General features: G+C 36.8%; 1 protein-coding gene across 2 annotated transcripts in view; it reads right to left on the bottom strand.

The window, feature by feature from the left end:
• LOC129771513 (upstream-binding protein 1) overlaps positions 1 to 18783 on the bottom strand; it is a 53866-nt gene that overhangs the window by 19622 nt on the left and 15461 nt on the right. The window contains exons 2-4 of one of the 2 annotated variants that reach the window (XM_055775245.1): positions 15640 to 16015; positions 2220 to 2289; positions 1788 to 2149 (exon numbers count right to left, since the gene is read on the bottom strand). In XM_055775245.1, coding sequence (XP_055631220.1) covers positions 1788 to 2149; positions 2220 to 2289; positions 15640 to 16015 — 808 coding nt within the window. Of the gene's footprint in view, positions 1 to 1787; positions 2150 to 2219; positions 2290 to 2356; positions 2763 to 15639; positions 16016 to 18783 lie in introns of those variants that run through there. The other variant, XM_055775246.1, reaches the window with a different exon arrangement.

Genomic DNA, 18783 nt, shown 5'->3' with positions numbered 1-18783 from the left:
GCATCCAACTTTAGTGATTTCTCACCAGTGAGAAATTCACAAGCGTTTACATATGCTGAATTTATTCAAGTTATATATACCTCGAATAAGTGTATCATATTTATTCTCACCCGTTTACACCTATTTTCACGTGAATAAATCCATCTATAGCTATAGATCTCCCTAATGTAAACCCGCCATAAAACAAAGCTAATGTTCAGCTAGGTCAGCTCTAAACACTTTGGCCGAACAATGGCCGATTTTCCGAGCTGATCGCAGTGCGAGTTCACAACTCCTTTTGTGGTTGCGAAGCAGCTTTAAAATTTTTCGGTCTTCGATCTTCGAATTCAAATACGTGACGGCAATGCTTCTGCTGACAATCTGTGCCAGTCACTCAATAATCCCTATCTAATCAAATCAATTTCAGTCTCTACTCACTACTCTACTATACTTTCCAAATAATCTAACAATTTCTGCGCTATTCTGCTATACACTTTTTGAAGCTAATCAGCGCGGCAGACTGCTGTTAACATGTTTGTTGGTGTTACAAACAAAAAAACTGAACATACATTGTGGTTTTGTTTTTTTTTTTTTGAATATCACCTCAAGGGAATGAGCAATGCGCTACCTTGAATGATTTATTAACCCTTTGGCACATTGAGAGATCGTTTAAGATGGAATAAACGTGATGAGCTACATGGATGGCGATTTTATACATACTGATGCTCATTATTACAAAATAATGTTCTAAGACCTTGAATTGAATATGTGACATTCGATGAGAAGACGTAAATATAGGATTCAATAGGTACATATTTTATAGTGGACCGTCAATATGGAATACGGCGTGTCCCAAAATCATGTTCATTGAAGCCGTGATTACGTCACCTTTTCAAAGGAAAAATGTGGGCGTTCCAACAGGACTTTATCAATAACCGTTCTCCGGCCCAGAATTCACTAGTATACTATATTTTGCATAACTCGCAGGTCGAAGTCGGTACCAAAGAGTACCATAGTGTACACTTCTTTCTTTCTTTCTTTGTTTTTAAGAGGCTTTAAACTTTGCAGTTCATTCGCCTCTATACTGTACACTTTTGCTTTGTTTTCTGTTTGTGCACTGCAGACAGTTCTCGGTTCTCGAGCTTTCCATGCTGAGCTTTTTCGCTCGTTTCCCAAAACAATGCTCCCTGAGGCAACACGCTTATTAATACGGTTCAAGCAGGCAGAGTATGTTAGTAAACTCTTGCATTTGTTGTTTGGCATTTACTAACTACTCACTAACATTTTTTTTCTCTTCTAAAATGAACCAAAGTATTTGATCTGGGTTCAGTTCGAGACCACGTTAAATCAGTTCATGATCATAAGAGTTTTAAAAAGTTGAGCATTTGTAGAGATTATAATTCAAGGGCGACCATTCAAGTTCCAAAGTATGTTTTCAAATCCCTTTGCATAGATTGAAGATTGACGTTTTTGATGTGAAGAATTCAGGATTTAGAAGGGTATACCAAGCTGATGCACCACGTCGATTAGTATATGTAGGACTGAGCCAAAGGTTACCAATTCAGAGGCCGATAAAACGAAATCATAATTCGAAGGTCATTTTCTAGTGGTTCTCTTTGATTGAAAAAGCAACATAGCCAGTTTTTCTGAACTTATTATCACCCATAACTGTTTCGGATATTCAGATATTATTGATCTCAGTCAATATAAAAAAACAAAATTGGAAAAATATCCCTATCGAGGAGCACACATCGCCATTATTTACCCTTGAAAAACTGATGGCAACAAAGTTCCCAGAATGCACTCACCTGTATTATCATAACGGTTTCCGTGCATGAAGTTTTGAAATCCGCCAATGCCATTCATGTTGCCTTGACCCACGCCGGCGATTTCTTCGACAAGCGTTTCGTTGCAAACCGAGCCTTGTGGAGCGCCACTGATGTTGACAACATTGTTTATGTTTTGCTGTGACCCAACCTGATTATTGTGCTGCTGTTCTTGCTGTGGATTGTCCTGACCCTGTAGCTGGTGCTGATGATGATGCTGTTGCTGGTGATTCAGCGAGTTTGATGCTACTGGACCTTTCGAACCTTTTATCACTTCTGTGCCGATTTTTTGAGGTGGTGATGGCATTTCTTGCTTGAAGACGGGAAAGTTCAGTAGTGAGTCACTAGAGGGGAAAGGTTAAGGAAAGAGTTCCGTTATCAGTTCTACAATAATAATAATAACCTTCTACTAACCTGATGTAGCCGTTGTTGGACAATTCGTTGCTCAAATCAAGGTCTAGTTCCTCATGCCAGCGCATTGCACCTGAAAATTGAAACACAGAGGAAAATTAGACGGTTGCTTATAACGTTCTCAGGGTGTTCATAATCACTCAGATCATTGCTGTTACTGCTATTGTTATTGTTTGCCGTTGCATTGAAGTATTTCAATTTTTTCCGTAGATAATCTTTCTCCATCATTTCATCATTACCGTAGGATTCACTCATTCTTGCTATCGATTTCATGAGAGTACTCACACCGACAAAAAACGGTTATAGTAGCTGTAGACTTCAATTAACCCACGTAAACATTTCGCGAGGTCTGTGAGATTAGTACAAATTAGTTGACCAAAAACCGTTTCGCTTCAACTTTGCATTTGGAACTCAGCGGATGATAACGAATTTTAGATTGAAACCGAATTATAGCCTTTTTAGTATTTTACTCTCCACTGTGCCAATGTGGCCAAAAGGACTATACTACGTCATTAATGTAAATGTCTTGCACGTGGTTCAATTGTCTGGGGCTCACTGAATGGGTTCGAATCAGTGGAATAAAATCAGCTTTTCACTCACTCAGACAGCCTCACTCCATTGGCAATAATTAAACAAACAAACAACTAACCAGCGGGGCCTAGAGGTGTGGATCCTCGAAAACAAATCAACATCAAGCGCAGCCCCGTATCAGGCACGACCCGCCATAGTAGATCAACACACGACCCACCAGCGAGAGTGAGAAATAATGGCAGCCGCGAGAGAACATTCTGTTTGTGTAGACGGTTATCACGAAAAATTTACACGTTATCAACGTAATTATTAAATAAATCAAAATCACTTTGTCACACCACCACCAGCATCACTACTATGTGGATGCTAGCGAATCTCATTTGTAATTGTTCTCCATCGCTCCTCGGTGTTCGTTCATGGTAACACAACACAGCCGACGCCGGTTTTTATTTCATGAAGCTAATCAGCTCGGCAGACTGCTGTTAACATGTTTGTTTGTTACATGTTTGTTACAAACAAAAAAACTGAACATACATTGTGGTTTTGTTTTTTTTTGAACATCACCTCAAGGGAATGAGCAATGCGCTACCTTGAATGATTTATTAACCCTTTGGCACATTGAGAGATCGTTTAAGATGGAATAAACGTGATGAGCTACATGGATGGCGATTTTATACATACTGATACTCATTATTACAAAATAATGTTCTAAGACCTTGAATTGAATATGTGACATTCGATGAGAAGACGTAAATATAGGATTCAATAGGTACATATTTTATAGTGGACCGTCAATATGGAATACGGCGTGTCCCAAAATCATGTTCATTGAAGCCGTGATTACGTCACCTTTTCAAAGGAAAAATGTGGGCGTTCCAACAGGACTTTATCAATAACCGTTCTCCGGCCCAGAATTCACTAGTATACTATATTTTGCATATCTCGCAGGTCGAAGTCGGTACCAAAGAGTACCATAGTGTGGACACTCCGAAGCAAATCATCTTTCCGGAATGTGAGAAGTAATCGAAACAGCTCCCCTGGGTAGCCTGTCGTTCTTTAGTAGCTTGTCTTCGGGCTGTAGTTCGGGCAAAAAATAATAATGATTCCAAGTATAGAGGCTTGAAACATTCTCAGTTCATTCACATCTAGCCTTGAATAAGTCTAATTTGGTGTATTTAACTATATTCTCGGTCTTGAGAAATTCTATTTGGGAGCCTCACTGGGTGTTTCTTTCCGAATAGGAAAACGTATTTGTTCGGGACACATTAATACAACAGCTGAATCTCGCTAATTTTATAAAAAATACTTTCACGATTCAGAAGCAATGGTTTTTATTTGGATGATACAGATAAAAAATCAAAACACACAATTGGAAGAACCTTCCGTCTGACACTATCACTGGTGAACAGTACGTTACATAATTAATACGTTTAAACAAAACTCTGAAGGAAAAACAACCGGAACGGGAAAATAGACACGTGAAGGTAATTTTACTTCAGGACAGTGCCAGACCGCATGTACATGAATCTGTAAAAAAATATCTAGCAAAAGTGAACTGGGCGATTCTACCTCATCTGCCATATTTCCCAGAATTTTTTCTATTGAATATATTTATTTAGGCTGTTTTTGACGTTAGCCTTACGGGGCCAACAATTAAATATTGTAACAATTGCAACAATTGACATATATACTATGTTAATTATTTCCATAACCGATTACACGTGGTTGACTCGAGGTTAGTATTACAATTTTGTTGATTTATCATGATTATACAATCAGCAATTTTTCTGTGCGTAGCCGAAGCGGGATATTTTCTATTGGGATGTATTAATTAGCATACTGTATGATTTTTTTGGGATTGATTTCCACAAAAATATCGTTATACTTTCCGATGATTGAACAAAAGCTAGTAAATTACTTCCGTGCAGCGGATTTTAACAAAACACCATTATCATAAACGGCACCATTCTATCCAAAGCTTCCGCGCAGTCATGACCTTCGTCATAAACAGTGTTTGTCATGAAAAAGGTGATGCGAAGCTGAAAAAAAAATTCCGTCAAAAATGTGCACATGAAATATCATTTTATTACTATTCAAGCTTTATTGTATCGCCGTCATATGCCCACTAACTACGTTTGCAAGTGCAACCAGATATCATTCACGAATCAGCGCGGTTTGTAAAACGTAATACGAATTTGTCATTCCGAATGTCTACTATTTTAGACATGAAGAAATGAGAAAAATTACAAGCCCTTGTAGGTGATTTTAGTCTAGCCTTTTTGTTCTATCATTTTTAAGGCCTATTTAAAAACCTTCAAAACTTATTGAGCTTGAGCTTGAGCTTGAGCTTGGGTAGACTGTACAATTCGTAGTTGCTCTCCGTGATTGACCTGAACCAACCAAATTGCACAAAGAACACACAGAATGACGCTTGGGACTAGAAATCATTCTCGTTGTGCAATTCTCGGTGATTCGAGCTTTAAATTGTCAATAACGACGCCGGCCACGTCCTTACAGTCACCAGGGGAAGGGAAGGAATGTTAGTATGATATTCGCCGCCCGAAGGCCAGAAGGGTCGCCTCTATAGCGTGGTTCCCTAGCGTTTACCATGGAAGGGATATTTGTTAGTGGGATAGGTTTAAAATCAGGATTCACTGCGGTAAGTGATGTGATTCTGTGAACGGTAACTCTAAACTGCTCGACGAAACTAGATCTAAAAAATCGAAGGTATTTAAGGTAATACACTGCCGGACGTACGATTCTATACTTTCTAATCGCTAGAATATTATAACAAAGAATATGATACGATTATATATGATTATATATGATTTCGACACCGATAACGGAGATTATCTTTGAGAAACCTGAGAAGGTCACCAAGAAACCCCTCTACAATAGGAAGGATCTACAATACATATCGTGCCTTATTTTCACATCCAACGACGGAGGTTATGCTTGAGAAACCTAAAAAGGACACTTGAAAATCTACCTACGATAAAACGAATCTATAATATACATCGCATGCTTTGTAGCTTTTGGAATATTCTAACACCAGACTTTCTGAACTCTTGGAAAATTTCAGCACTTGACCCTACATTGCCTGCATTGCACTTCGTGACCAATCGCATCGCATACATGTTAACTTACGGAATATTTTGACACCGGAAGTGAGTTGATATTCATGAGAAACATAACCGCGAAATATTTCTAAAATAAAACGGACCTACCCTGTTTTTATTTGAAACGATATATATTTGTTGTATAATAATGCGATTTGCTGTAATTCCACTGCGATTATGCGCTTGTCCCATCACCCTCACCAACATTTTACACAAAACACAGCTCTACAGTAACCAATCTAATCCACGCTTGGCAACGCCTAAACATCGTCACTACTTACGGGTGATGCAAAAATACACAAACATACTCCACCTATAGTACACACCACAGACACAACCCCAAAAGTACACAAGAGCACACAAACACCAACCACAGACAGACAAAAAGTAAGCACTTCAAGAGCTCTACTCATCCTCGTGCATACCTCATGGGAAACTTAATCATTTCAGGTTTCACCATAAACCTGACATCCACAAGCCTCTTTATTTACTCCAAAAAGAACAGTAACTTTGACGACGTCGTCGACGTCAACAAGCGACAACCAAAGTACGTTCACATTAGAGAGCGGCTTAGAGTCGTTCAGCTCATACAACTCAAATTAGAATGACAGAATACTTTGGAGGAAATTCAAGATAAAAAGGAAAAATGGGTTACACATTTGTACTACATTGAAAAGTGGGATAGACAAAAATGATTGTGCATTTTTTCTAAGTTTGTCCAATTAGAGGTAATTTATTCAATTGGAATTAATTTTGACGACATTGAGATTTATGTGTCGTTATTGTGAATATAATGATGGATTTTTTACAGACCTGAACGACATCATACAAACTCTCCTAAAATATATTCTTTTTTTTAACCTGCGAAAATAGTCTCAAGAAACAATTAATATGGCAGAACAACGTTTGCTAGTATAATATACAACGAGTACTGAATGCTGAAATCCAACTTAGAAAATGCTAAATTTAAACAACGGAAAAATAAACCGTTTAAAAATATGAATATTCGAGATGTTTAGTTTACCTCAAATTCATATATAGCCCGAAACGACGGTTTTAGATAAAACTACCTAGATAAACTTTTTTACATCCACTCTCGCAAGAATATATAAAAATGTTTCCACTAATAGGCGCAACGCGAAATAATTATTCGCGATAACAATGGTCACAAAGAGACAGTCACCCTCTATCTCTATCAGATTAGCAAATGCGAGCATACACCCAAACCAGCGTTCAGAAAGCACTTCGTTTTCGACAGAAAAGCAACGCGAACACAACGCCAACAGCCAAGAACAAACAACAGATTGAAATACATAACATAAATACAAAAAAAAAACTCCGAACTGTTACAATAGATAGAAACAAGACAAAGCTTCTATGTTCTATACTCAACCCCTCAACTAACGATTTAACCTACAAAACAGTGGAAAACTCAAACAATCTTCGAGCAATTCCACTACTTTGCTGAGCCTCCCAATGGCTTTAATTAAATAGCACATGGATGCTATATCGTTATAGCTTCCCTAAAAATTAATGACTAAAAAATTGAATTGGAGAGCAGCCACATCCAAACATCTTCAACACACATAGAAACACATAGACAATCCAATGATAGAGAGAACTCCGTAGACTCTCCTCGTTCTCTGTGACACTCTCACTACAATTCCCCGCGCTCATGAAACAGCACCATTTATATTTAATTCCTGCAAACACTTTAAGAGAATCTCATAGAATTGAATCTCTCTCGTTGCGTCTCACCACCGACATACACGCATAGTTTGTGTTAGAGGATGCACCGACTCGCAAAGATCCTCATAAAAACAATATATATTTGATAAATGAATGTAATAATTGAGAACTTAGCTGTTTTCTGACATGATTCCAATAAATTTGATCACTGAGTTGCCTTTATTGGTGATAGTACCACTTCCGATACATATAACGTGTTTGACTCGCTTCGCAGAGCACAATAAAACACACTCGCGCGGTGCAGTACACAACAGAAAGAGAGTGGTTAAAATACAAAAATACTGACGAATGGCGGACGCGAATTGCTTTTTTTTTATTTCTTGCGAAATAAAATTGAATAATTGAATAATAACGAATTTTTAGGTCTCACTTTTCATAACGTAACACCAAGCTAATATTCTTGATTTTCCTCATATGAAAACACCGGTATGCAAATAAAAAATTCACCGAAAGTAGACGCACGCAACTTCCCATTCTCTGTTTTCACTATCTGATTCCATTTCCTTACACGAAAATATGCGCGGAGCGAGAGAAAACGCGTCCGCACTCGATGACTGCCCGACGGAGACTCTTAAAAACCTTCAAAACTTATTGAGTACATAAACTTGAATTTTCAGTTAGTGTCCATCTATCCCACCCCAGGTGTCCATCTTTCCTGACTCAATCTTATTTTTTCAAAGATGCCGGACACATTCATTTTGCGAAATTTCTGCCTCAAATACAAATTTTATTATAAAAAGAGACCTAGACTATCAAGCAGGACTTTTTTGACAGCCTAATATCTATCTTACCACAGATATTAGGCTGTCAAAAAAGTCCTGCGGTATTTCCGCAAGGTGTCGTTGTAAGCGCGTAGTTCTAGTTGTATTCATTGTATCGAGTCATACTATAGCTTGTTGGAAAGGTATTTTTACGCGCTATAATGGAGTCCTTGACAGTGTTTTGTTTGGTTAAGTCGTTCGTGAGTTATAGTGTCGCAAATATGGAGCAAAATAAAGAGAAAATCCGACATATTTTACAGTACTACTATGACAAAGGCAAAAATGCATCTCAAGCTGCCAATAAAATTTGTGCAGTTTATGGATCCGATACAGTTTCCATTTCCACCGCACAACGATGGTTTCAACGTTTTCGTTCTGGTGTAGAGGTCGTCGAAGATGCGCCACGCTGAATTAGCCGAGAAAGACCGGCATAGTAGCAGCCGTAGCATCGGCCAAGAGCTGGGGATAAGTCATCAAACCGTTATTAACCATTTGAAGAAGCTTGGATTCACAAAGAAGCTCGATGTATGGGTGCCACACACGTTGACGCAAAAAAACATCTTTGACCGTATCGACGCATGTGAATCGCTGCTGAATCGCAACAAAATCGACCCGTTTCTGAAGCGGATGGTGACTGGCGATGAAAAGTGGGTCACTTACGACAACGTGAAGCGCAAACGGTCGTGGTCGAAGCCCGCTGAAGCGGCTCAGACGGTGGCCAAGCCCTCATTAACGGCCAGGAAGGTTCTGCTGTGTGTTTGGTGGGATTGTCAAGGAATAATCTATTATGAGCTGCTTCCCTATGGCCAAACGCTCAATTCGGACCTGTACTGCCAACAACTGGACCGCTTGAAGGTAGCACTCATGAAGAAGAGGCCATCTTTGATAAACAGAGGCCGCATTGTCTTCCATCAGGATAACGCCAGGCCACACACTTCTTTGGTGACGCGCCAGAAGCTCCGGGAGCTCGGATGGGAGGTTCTTTTGCATCCGCCGTATAGTCCGGACCTTGCACCAAGTGACTACCACCTGTTTTTGTCCATGGCGAACGAGGTAGGTAGTCAGAAGTTAGCCACAAAAGAGGCCTGTGCAAATTGGCTATCCGAGTTTTTTGCCAATAAGGAAGCGAGCTTCTATAACAGGGTTATTATGAAGTTGGCATCTCGTTGGGAACAAGTCATCGAACAAAACGGCGCATATTTGACTTAAAACAGATGATTGTAACTAATTTTATGAACAAATGAAAATTTAAAAAAAATACCGCAGGACTTTTTTGACAGCCTAATATATATTTGTGAAATTCACGAAAAAAATCAACGTTTACTTAAGCTGTTCATCTTTACCACCCTTTCCCTACATGAATGAAATAAGCTGGGTCTATTCACCATCTCATACGTACAAAAATGTGGTAAGAACAACATGAAGCTTCGTATAATTAAGCTTGATGTTGGTTGGGGTGGTATATTTTTCCATGGCCAAAGATGATAAGATCTATCGTCTTTAATAAACAGAATCAGGGCTCGGCATAGTCATAGTCAACTGAGGATAGTCAGCTGACTATCTGACTGACTGTATCCGTATTCAGTCACTTCCCCCAGAACGAATTCGTTCCTCTCTCTCATTCTCATGCATCATTATGCATGCGTCGATGTTCGAGTTCAACGTGGTTTGACATACGCTACAGGGGAGCTAGATTTTTTTGTATCGTACATGACAATTACTCAGATGTACAAAATAGCGTGCAGTGTGTATGCGTGATATCATCCGTGAAAAAAATTAACACGTTTTGGAAATGAAAATTATCTTTTTTTGCATCAAATAGATATTCTGTTTCGCAGTCTGAAAAGTTTTCTTCGAACAGTGGGAGAGTCTTGAACAAAATTTCATGCTGTCAATTTTTAATTAAAATCTCAAAAATTTTAATCATCCTTATAATGTTCTTCGTAAATGGTTTAAAATGTGTTTAAGCATGTTTTGAGAATTCAAAATACTATTAGCATTTGTTTTCATTGATCTTTTAATGATTTAAAACTGCCTTTTTCCACAGTTATTTTAATGGCATATGCTTGCTCCACTCGTTCAAAACGTCCCTAGATGTCGATGTACTTTTTTGTCCTAAAAATTCAGCCCACCTTATTAATAAAATGAACTCCGAACACCTTACTTTATCCACCGTTATTAATAAAATGAACGTGCCCTGCCCTATAATGGACAAGTAATGATGAACCGATATCAGAAAATCCGAATTTTCGTCATAAATCCAACTTTGATACACGATAATTTCCAATGCCATTCTGTTGAACTAATGTCAATACAAATGATAGTATAAGGGCCGCTTTAGTGAGAATCAAAACATAAAAATTCAACGTCAACCAATTGGGGGTGAAATCGACTAGGCGGTATGCTAGTGTAGATGCATGGTTTTTGGACGTTTTTTTTTTGGGCTTTGAACGAATTAAACAAATAAAATTTTTAATATCCATTTTTCTATTCCTGCTTATTAATCATTTTAAAATACAAATATTATATAAACGAAAGAAAATTATTAAAATTAAAAAAGTTAGATGTACTTTGAAGTGGGACGCTTCGTCACTACTCTTGGCTTCTTCACATTAAAATCCATTTAATTCAACAAGCCACCTCAACCTGCAGTATCTGTATGCATACTTTGTTCTCAATAAGTATAAGAATCATGTTTAATAGAAAAACCACTGCAAGCGATGAATATCAATTTGGCTTCTGTTATAATCATCTCAAATTATTGACAGTAAGGAAGGTGCGCGAATACAGGTTTATCGAAATTCATTCGTGCTGTTTTCATTCAGTATAGTAAACAAAGTTCACGCGTCCTTGACATGATTGAAATGAACTCTCGCGTTACATTCACTATAAGAGATATTATTTTGTATTTCAGCAGAGGAGAATTCATCAGACACTGGGAAAAAGTTAATTCTCACTGTCGTGAATAAATTTTGATAATTTATGGCACTGGTGAACAGTCGTCCAAACTGATGATATGTCGAAAATATCCGGTCGCGTAAACTACTTACGAATGGCTATCGGAAGAGCAATTATATTTTGATATGCGACAGTTTGAATGAATATCGCGGGCTCATGAACTGATTTATCAAATGGGCATGTTTCGTTGGAACGGTTCTCTTTTCACCGTATCCTTTCTATTCGTTTCAACGCTTTTCTCTGGTTTTTTTTTGTTTCTTTTTTACACTTCTCGGATTACTGTGAAGGAGGAGGAATTTATTTGTTTCGTTCGACTCAATACATTCCTATCACTCAAATGAGAAGGAATAGTTTAGGGATGTTAATCAATTTAAAACGATCGAGCAAGGCTTTTTTGATGACGAATTGTATTCTTTGTCGTTTTCGTCGATTTTTTTCGATTGAGTTTGAATTTTTACCACACTGGTCGAAAGTCGCACAGTTACTGCGAGTAATAGACCTTATTCTACTTTCCGCTAGTTTTACAGACGATTTATTTCTTATATTTTTATTAAATAAAACGTGAAAAATGCGTTCAATGTGTTTTAGCTCGACTCTACAACTAACAGCAAACCTGTTTTTGCGCAACTTCTCATTCGTGCAATCTTTTTTGTGTGATTTTATTATTTGCGTGATTAGTTCATACGATCCAAAAAATAAGGTAGCAATAAGTACATGTGGTGACAGCTGCTCAATATCACAATTATCATTATCACATGAACAATTTTGATTACGACTGATTTTTTATATTCATATGATTTTTTTATAAGAACGTATTTAAAATCATTGAACTTGTTTTCAAAAAATAATAAAACTCAGTGAACTATTTAGAAAACATAACATTTTGAATACACCGTTGAATGATATATTTGAAAAAAAATATTTAATGTTGAATACTTTTATACCGCAAAACACCCCTTCCTTCTATATTTTTAGAAATATTTTTATTAAACGAACATTAACGTATAGTGATTCTACATAATCAAATTTATCACGAATAAAAATAGTCATATGATAATGAAAATTTTCAAAAATCACCTTACGTAAAAAGTTTAAAAAATATTGAAATAAAAAACTGAAATAAGGAGAAAGAAGGAAGAACGTTTTCCGATGCGTATTTCAAATTCTGTCAGAATGATTGGAAACAGAAGTGGCTGAAGATGAACAATAATATCTGTAGAAGGAAGGAAATTTTTATTTTTATTTTTATTTTATTTTATTTATACTCCAACATAAGACTTGCTGTCTTTCTGGTTACAAACAAAAAAAATAAGTATACATGAAGTGCGCCACGAATTATTAAAACAAAAAAAAATCTAAACTAGTACAAAAATAACAAACTTATACAAAAAAGTTCACATTTGATGTATAGTGAATATAGTGATCCCAGAAAATATTCTATCAATAATTATGAACAGTGTTGAATCGGTAATTATTGACGAATTTCATGCCAACTCGTCTTAGGAGTTGGCAGCACCATCTCAGATAGTAGTGTAACGTTGTGGGTGTAAAGACATGGGTCATTTAAGCAACTTTGCATACTTGAAATATTCGAAAAATAATTAGACTACTTTTTGGAAAAACATAAATTTTGTTTCTTAATTTTTTTACAAAAAAATATAATTTAAAAACTATGATACCTACAAAATTCTTGTCAAAGGATGAAATGTAGATTTTTTTTTTAAATTTTCACGAAAAAATACCAAAAATTTTAAAAGCATATATTTTCAAGAAAAATTAATTTTAATTTTCAAAAATGTTTTTTAAATTCTTTGATAATTTTTAATGAAAACCAAACATTCCATTCTTTGACTGAAATTTTGTAGGTCTGATAGTTTTTTTTTGTAGGCTTTTTTTTAAATTTGTAGTTTTTTCAACTTTTTTTTCGGAAAATCTCAAAAAATTGTATTAATGTTGATTTCGTAACATTTTTATGTATAAATTATCGCAATTTACATGTTCTACTAACTTTTCTCTATTTAGAGACAGTCAAGAACATGTCAAACGTGAGAATTTACACACAAGAATGTTACGAGCAAAACATTATTTTTTTCAGGAGTCTTCATAAGTTATAAATTTTTGTAAAAAATTAAGAAAAAAATGGCTTTTTCCAAAAATTAGTCTAATTATATTTCGAATATTTCAAGTATGCAAAGTTACTTCAATGACCCATGTCTTTACACCCACAACGTTTCACTGCTATCTGAGATGGTGCTGCCAACGGCCAGTCGAGTTTGCATGAAATTCGTCTATTAGGAAGTCAGTGAGATTTTTTTTTTTTTTTTTATCTGTATTATAGTGATTTTCAACTCATTTGGCTGGTTCGTCACTTTTACTTCCATTTTTGGAAGAATGTCGGGAGTGAGAATTGAACTCGTGACCTTCAGCGTGAGAGGCATGGATGTTACCACTACGCCAGATCGCCTCCACAGTCAGTGAGATATTGTAACTTTAACAAAGTGCGAAACTCATAAAAATATTCTCGCCCTTGTAATTTCAAGTTTGTATTGTTTTTAAAATCATATCATTACCGAAACACGAATGAAACAAAAATTAAAAAGAAAAAAAGTATTTGTCTAGTGGTGTGGTAGAGCAAATAGAAAGCTAATGACCTACCAACATTCGGTCCTAATATTTGGTCGGCGTCAACAACATTATTAAGGAGGCGAAACTAAAATACGCTTTCTAAAATATGACGTAGAATTGCGTGTGAAAAAAAATCCAAAACACAGAACTGAAAAAAACCGACGCCCGCCAATATTACACCGAAAAGCAGTTGACCCTCAAGTTCACGTCTTCTCGAGAAGGACCAGTCCATTTTGCCTTGACGCAGACGGTTCCTGTTTATCACAGTGTTTGCTGATCAATTGGAAGGAAAGTTTCGCGATAGCAGAAAAATGTGCGTTTATGCATACATTCTGCGGCAAGCAATGATGTCATACCACGCACATGAAATTCGAGCTGCCCACATGCTGCCGTGTTCGAGAGGCCTCGGAAGGCCGAATCGGGCCAGTGTAGTTAATGATGATCACGCGCTTTCGGTCTCAAGGGTCTAACGAAATTTCATGAATAGGTACCGTACCTGTCACCGTCGTTATTATCGTAAGGCGTTAACCGCACAGGATAGGAATGACTGTGAATTTAATTTCGAGCCTGCTGTAACATCTAGGGGATTTACCCAACCGAAAACCTGTTTTATAATGAGGGGAATGTATCGGAAAGCGCTTTCGAAACTAACTTTAAGTTCACCAGTTTTCATCGTTTCAATCCATCTGATTGAAATGAGAGACATCCTCGCTCTTTCAATGTGACGACTGTCATCATTGTATCATATATCAGATGTGATATTTCATACACTATTTTCGATTTTTTTCGTAAGGCAATACTCAAAAAATTCCATATGTTTATATAGATTGTTTTCCGCTTAGATCATATAATTACAAGCTTAGAGCAATGCAAAATTCTCGGGTATTTTTTAACTCGAAGTCATGAAACCAAACCTATGATCAAATCGGATGAAAAAACTAAATGCTGATTATGATCGTTCGTTAATGCTATTTGAGGGTATAACAATTGCAGAGAATCTTGGATTATGTAAACCGCAGTAGCGACAAACAAAAATGACATTTTGTATCATAACGAAAATTTCCGAAGAGATTTGTTTTTTTTTCATTAAAAAATAAAAATGGTTTCCATTTTGCAACAATCTAAAATTAAAAAAATCGTTAAATGACTTAACTTGTTCGAATGGGTGAACATTTCGCCGTAGTTAATTAGATACGATTTTTTCTTCCGAATGCTTAAGTCGGTGTATTCGTGGGACGATTATTAATTGTTTAACTAGTAAAAACATCAACCACTGGAGCAGACTGGGAAGAACCAAATAAGAGCCTTCGAAGAACAGAGTCAGATTACAAAATAACAGCAGAATTATTCGCGTCAACCGGCGATAGGCAGAAGTTCCTGGTTGATTGTAACAAAGTTATCTCATCAGCGTCACGTTGAAACAACACCAGTAGCAGTTTTTATCATTTTTCGCGTTACTTGCTAGTATATCATATTAAATGCCTAAACGGACAACACAGATAGCAACAGGACAGCAAACAACAAGCAGCACATAATGCGCACCCTACTTTCGATTGAAGGTCACTCATAATCATTATCAGTCGGTTTCGCACAATGACGTATTGACCTTGTGCTACTGGTGGTAATCTTCTTGTATTTGGCAATCTTCTTATATTCATGGTGCACACCATATTGACCTACCTTTACGTTTGGCATCACGATCTTTGTCGGTGTTGGCAATCTTAGGCTCGGAACGGCCGATTTTATCCTCCTGGTTGGCGGATATCCACTCGAGGCGTCGTTTTCGATTCGGAATCGCAGCAGTGTAGGTTCCATCCTGTTGGGCGGCCACAGCCGCTGCTGCTGCTGCTGCCGCCGCCACCGCGACCACGGTGGTTGTCGGAGTTACGTTCGCGTCGCTGAGCGGTGCGTGCAACGGTTGCATTTTGCTGTACTCGTCGGGCCAATTTTCCTTGGAGTCCGGTGGTGAGTCCACAAAATTGTTCCGATAATCTTGGAAATTGTTCGGGGAACCACTGTAGGTATCGTCGTTATCGAGATTGTAGTTCTGGGAAATCTGAAAGAGAGAAAAGAAAAAAATTAAGTGATTTCCTATCACAAACAGATGAATCATCGTTGTTTGTGTTCAAAACAATGATTAGCGAGAAAAAACGAAGAAATAAAGTTACAAAAACAATTATTTCAAATTAATCGTGGAGAATCCTAGGGGAATCCCGGGAATAATATTGAAACCGTTTGTAAACAAACATCCAAGAAACGGTTTCTGACGCTGACGCTCTGTCTAAAAAATATTTCTCGAGGAAAAACCTGTTTATTATATTCAGTCAAAACCAGTCGAGCTAAAAATAGTATCGATGGAAATAGATATCCCTGATATCGTTTTTGTCCTTCCCTATTGCAAACAACCGCGCTGTTTGAGCATAAGCACGTGTGCGCGATCAATTTTTTTTGTTGTTCGCTACTTTGCGTACATTTGACGGATTTCGCGCCAACTCGACCAGATGTTGGTATGACCCTCTCAGAACTCAATGAAACTTTCTGGGCGTGAAGATCTCACCTAATTAAGCCACTTGGCATTCTTAGTTTTCCGAAAATTTATCTAGACTAACATATGGAAAGGACTATATGAGGGGCTTAGAATGAAAGGGGTGTAAGTGATTTGATCGATTTCTCTACGTCGACTCTCTCTCTTTTGGTCATAACTTAGCTGCAAATACATTCCCAGCTATATTTGACAATGTGGAAGATAGGTCAGAACCTCATCTATCGGATTCTATAGAAATCTTAAATTGGAACGTTTTTGCAGTTGAGTTATTAACTGAATAAAAAGTTGATGAAGAGAAATCGATCAAGTCACTTACACCCCTTTCATTCAAGTCCCTCATATAGTCCTCATATAGTCGACAAAGTAGCGACCAACAAAAAAAATTGATCGTAGCGACCATAAAAAAAAATTGAACCCGTTTTCAAAAACTAAAAGCCAATTTTCTCAAAATGGTTATCACAGTTTGTTTTGAAATGGTAGATAAATGGTAGATAACTGTTTATCCTACAACTCTTCCATACATCGCAACTTGTGCATATTTAAGGCAAAAAAGTTCTTCTAACAAAAACTTTTTCAAGTTTTTTTCTCGAAAATTTTCTATTTTTTTTTGTGTACAGTAGGGTGCCAATGAATGAATGGGAAAAAAACGATCCTAAAATTTCAAAAAGTTACCCTATACAAAATGTTTACCACCTCGAAAAAACACACAAGGGGGGAGTAAAGGAAATCGGGGTTTTCGAAAAAAAATATATAGGATAGGTGCGGTAGTATTGGCAAGTGCATCAGCATTAGCACCATTCTCATAAATACAATGGTATCAGTTTTTATACTCAGCCAAAACTGATGCATTTTCTATCTATTGCCAACACTACCACACGTGTGCATTATCGAACCCCAGACCATTTGATGGAACTTGTGAATTTTCAATATTTTGGTTAGTGTTATCCTCATCAGTACGTGGTTTTTTTTTGGAACACACCTATTGTGCCAAATCACTGCCAAACAAGTTTCACAAATTCGCATTGTAGCATCCAACGGATGGGTATATCCCAGTAAACGTATTTTTTCTATTTCTGTTAACCGACGTTGTTTATAACGGCTACACGGTTACTTGTTATTACCAGCACTGCATTTGTAATCCTTGCAAATCCTCATGTTGCAAATTTTTTTTTTTTGTTTCTTTATTAAAGAGATTTTCAACCGAAGGCTGGTTCATCTCTGCACATGTTGCTAAACAATGTCATACTTTTCTTTGTTGAATTGATGATTACGCAGAAACAAAATAATGCTATTTATTTTCCGTCACTTCTATTTTCTGCCGGTCACGACTCGTAATTTTCAAACAACTGCAGAGCCATTTTATTCATCCGTTGGGTATCTATACAATCCATTTATTATTATCATATCTACAGTGACTTACAGTGACCCTTAATAGATGCCTAAATCTACAACAACTATTCAATACCTGACCGACCGATCAAGAGATTTTTGGTAGATGGCTATTGTTTAAGAGCTGTCGTTGCTCTCTGAATTGAAATATATTGTATTTGACTACAAAACAAGCTGAAAACTGTACTTTAGCATCTAAGGGTCACCATCAATCCATTTGTACCTGTTATTGATTTTTTCTATAGCTGTACAAAAATAAAATTTAAAAAAAATCTTGAAAAAGTTTTTGTTAGGAAAACTTTTTTGCCTTAAATGTGCACAAGTTGCGATGTATGGAAGAGTTGTAGGGCACATATTTATCTACAATTTACCTACCAATTCATCAAAATCTGAATTTTTTCTGAATATTCACTTATTTTCCTCAAACTCTTCCATAGATCACATTTTTGTAGGACTTTCGGAATAAAAAAAAATATAAAAAATGATCAAAAATAGTTAGCCCTTTCCATATGGTAGTCTAGAAAATTTTTCGGAAAACTAAGTATGCCAAGTTGCTTAATTGAGTAAGGTCTTCACGCCCAGAAAATTTCATTAAGTTCTGAGAGGGTCATGCCAATCCCATAGACGAGTTGACGCGAAATCCGTCATTTAAAACATATATCCAAAACGATGATAATGTCAGATATCTAATGTTGTAATTTTGATTGATGTCTGACATTTAGAAATTCCTAAAATGGTGCAATGGTGCAATATTTCAGGTTTCTTTTATCACTAGCTTATGTACTCCAACAGAATGATTTTACAAGTTACGGCATTTAACGGAACATTTTTCAAACATTTTAACAATACTTGTGAATCAACATTTAAAAGTTGAAATGAAACTTTGTAGG

The sequence above is a fragment of the Toxorhynchites rutilus genome, chromosome 2, assembly GCF_029784135.1.
Source record: "Toxorhynchites rutilus septentrionalis strain SRP chromosome 2, ASM2978413v1, whole genome shotgun sequence".
Lineage (NCBI taxonomy): Eukaryota > Metazoa > Arthropoda > Insecta > Diptera > Culicidae > Toxorhynchites > Toxorhynchites rutilus.
Note: the sequence above shows the minus strand (reverse complement) of the source record. Positions and strands in the feature narration are given on the sequence as shown.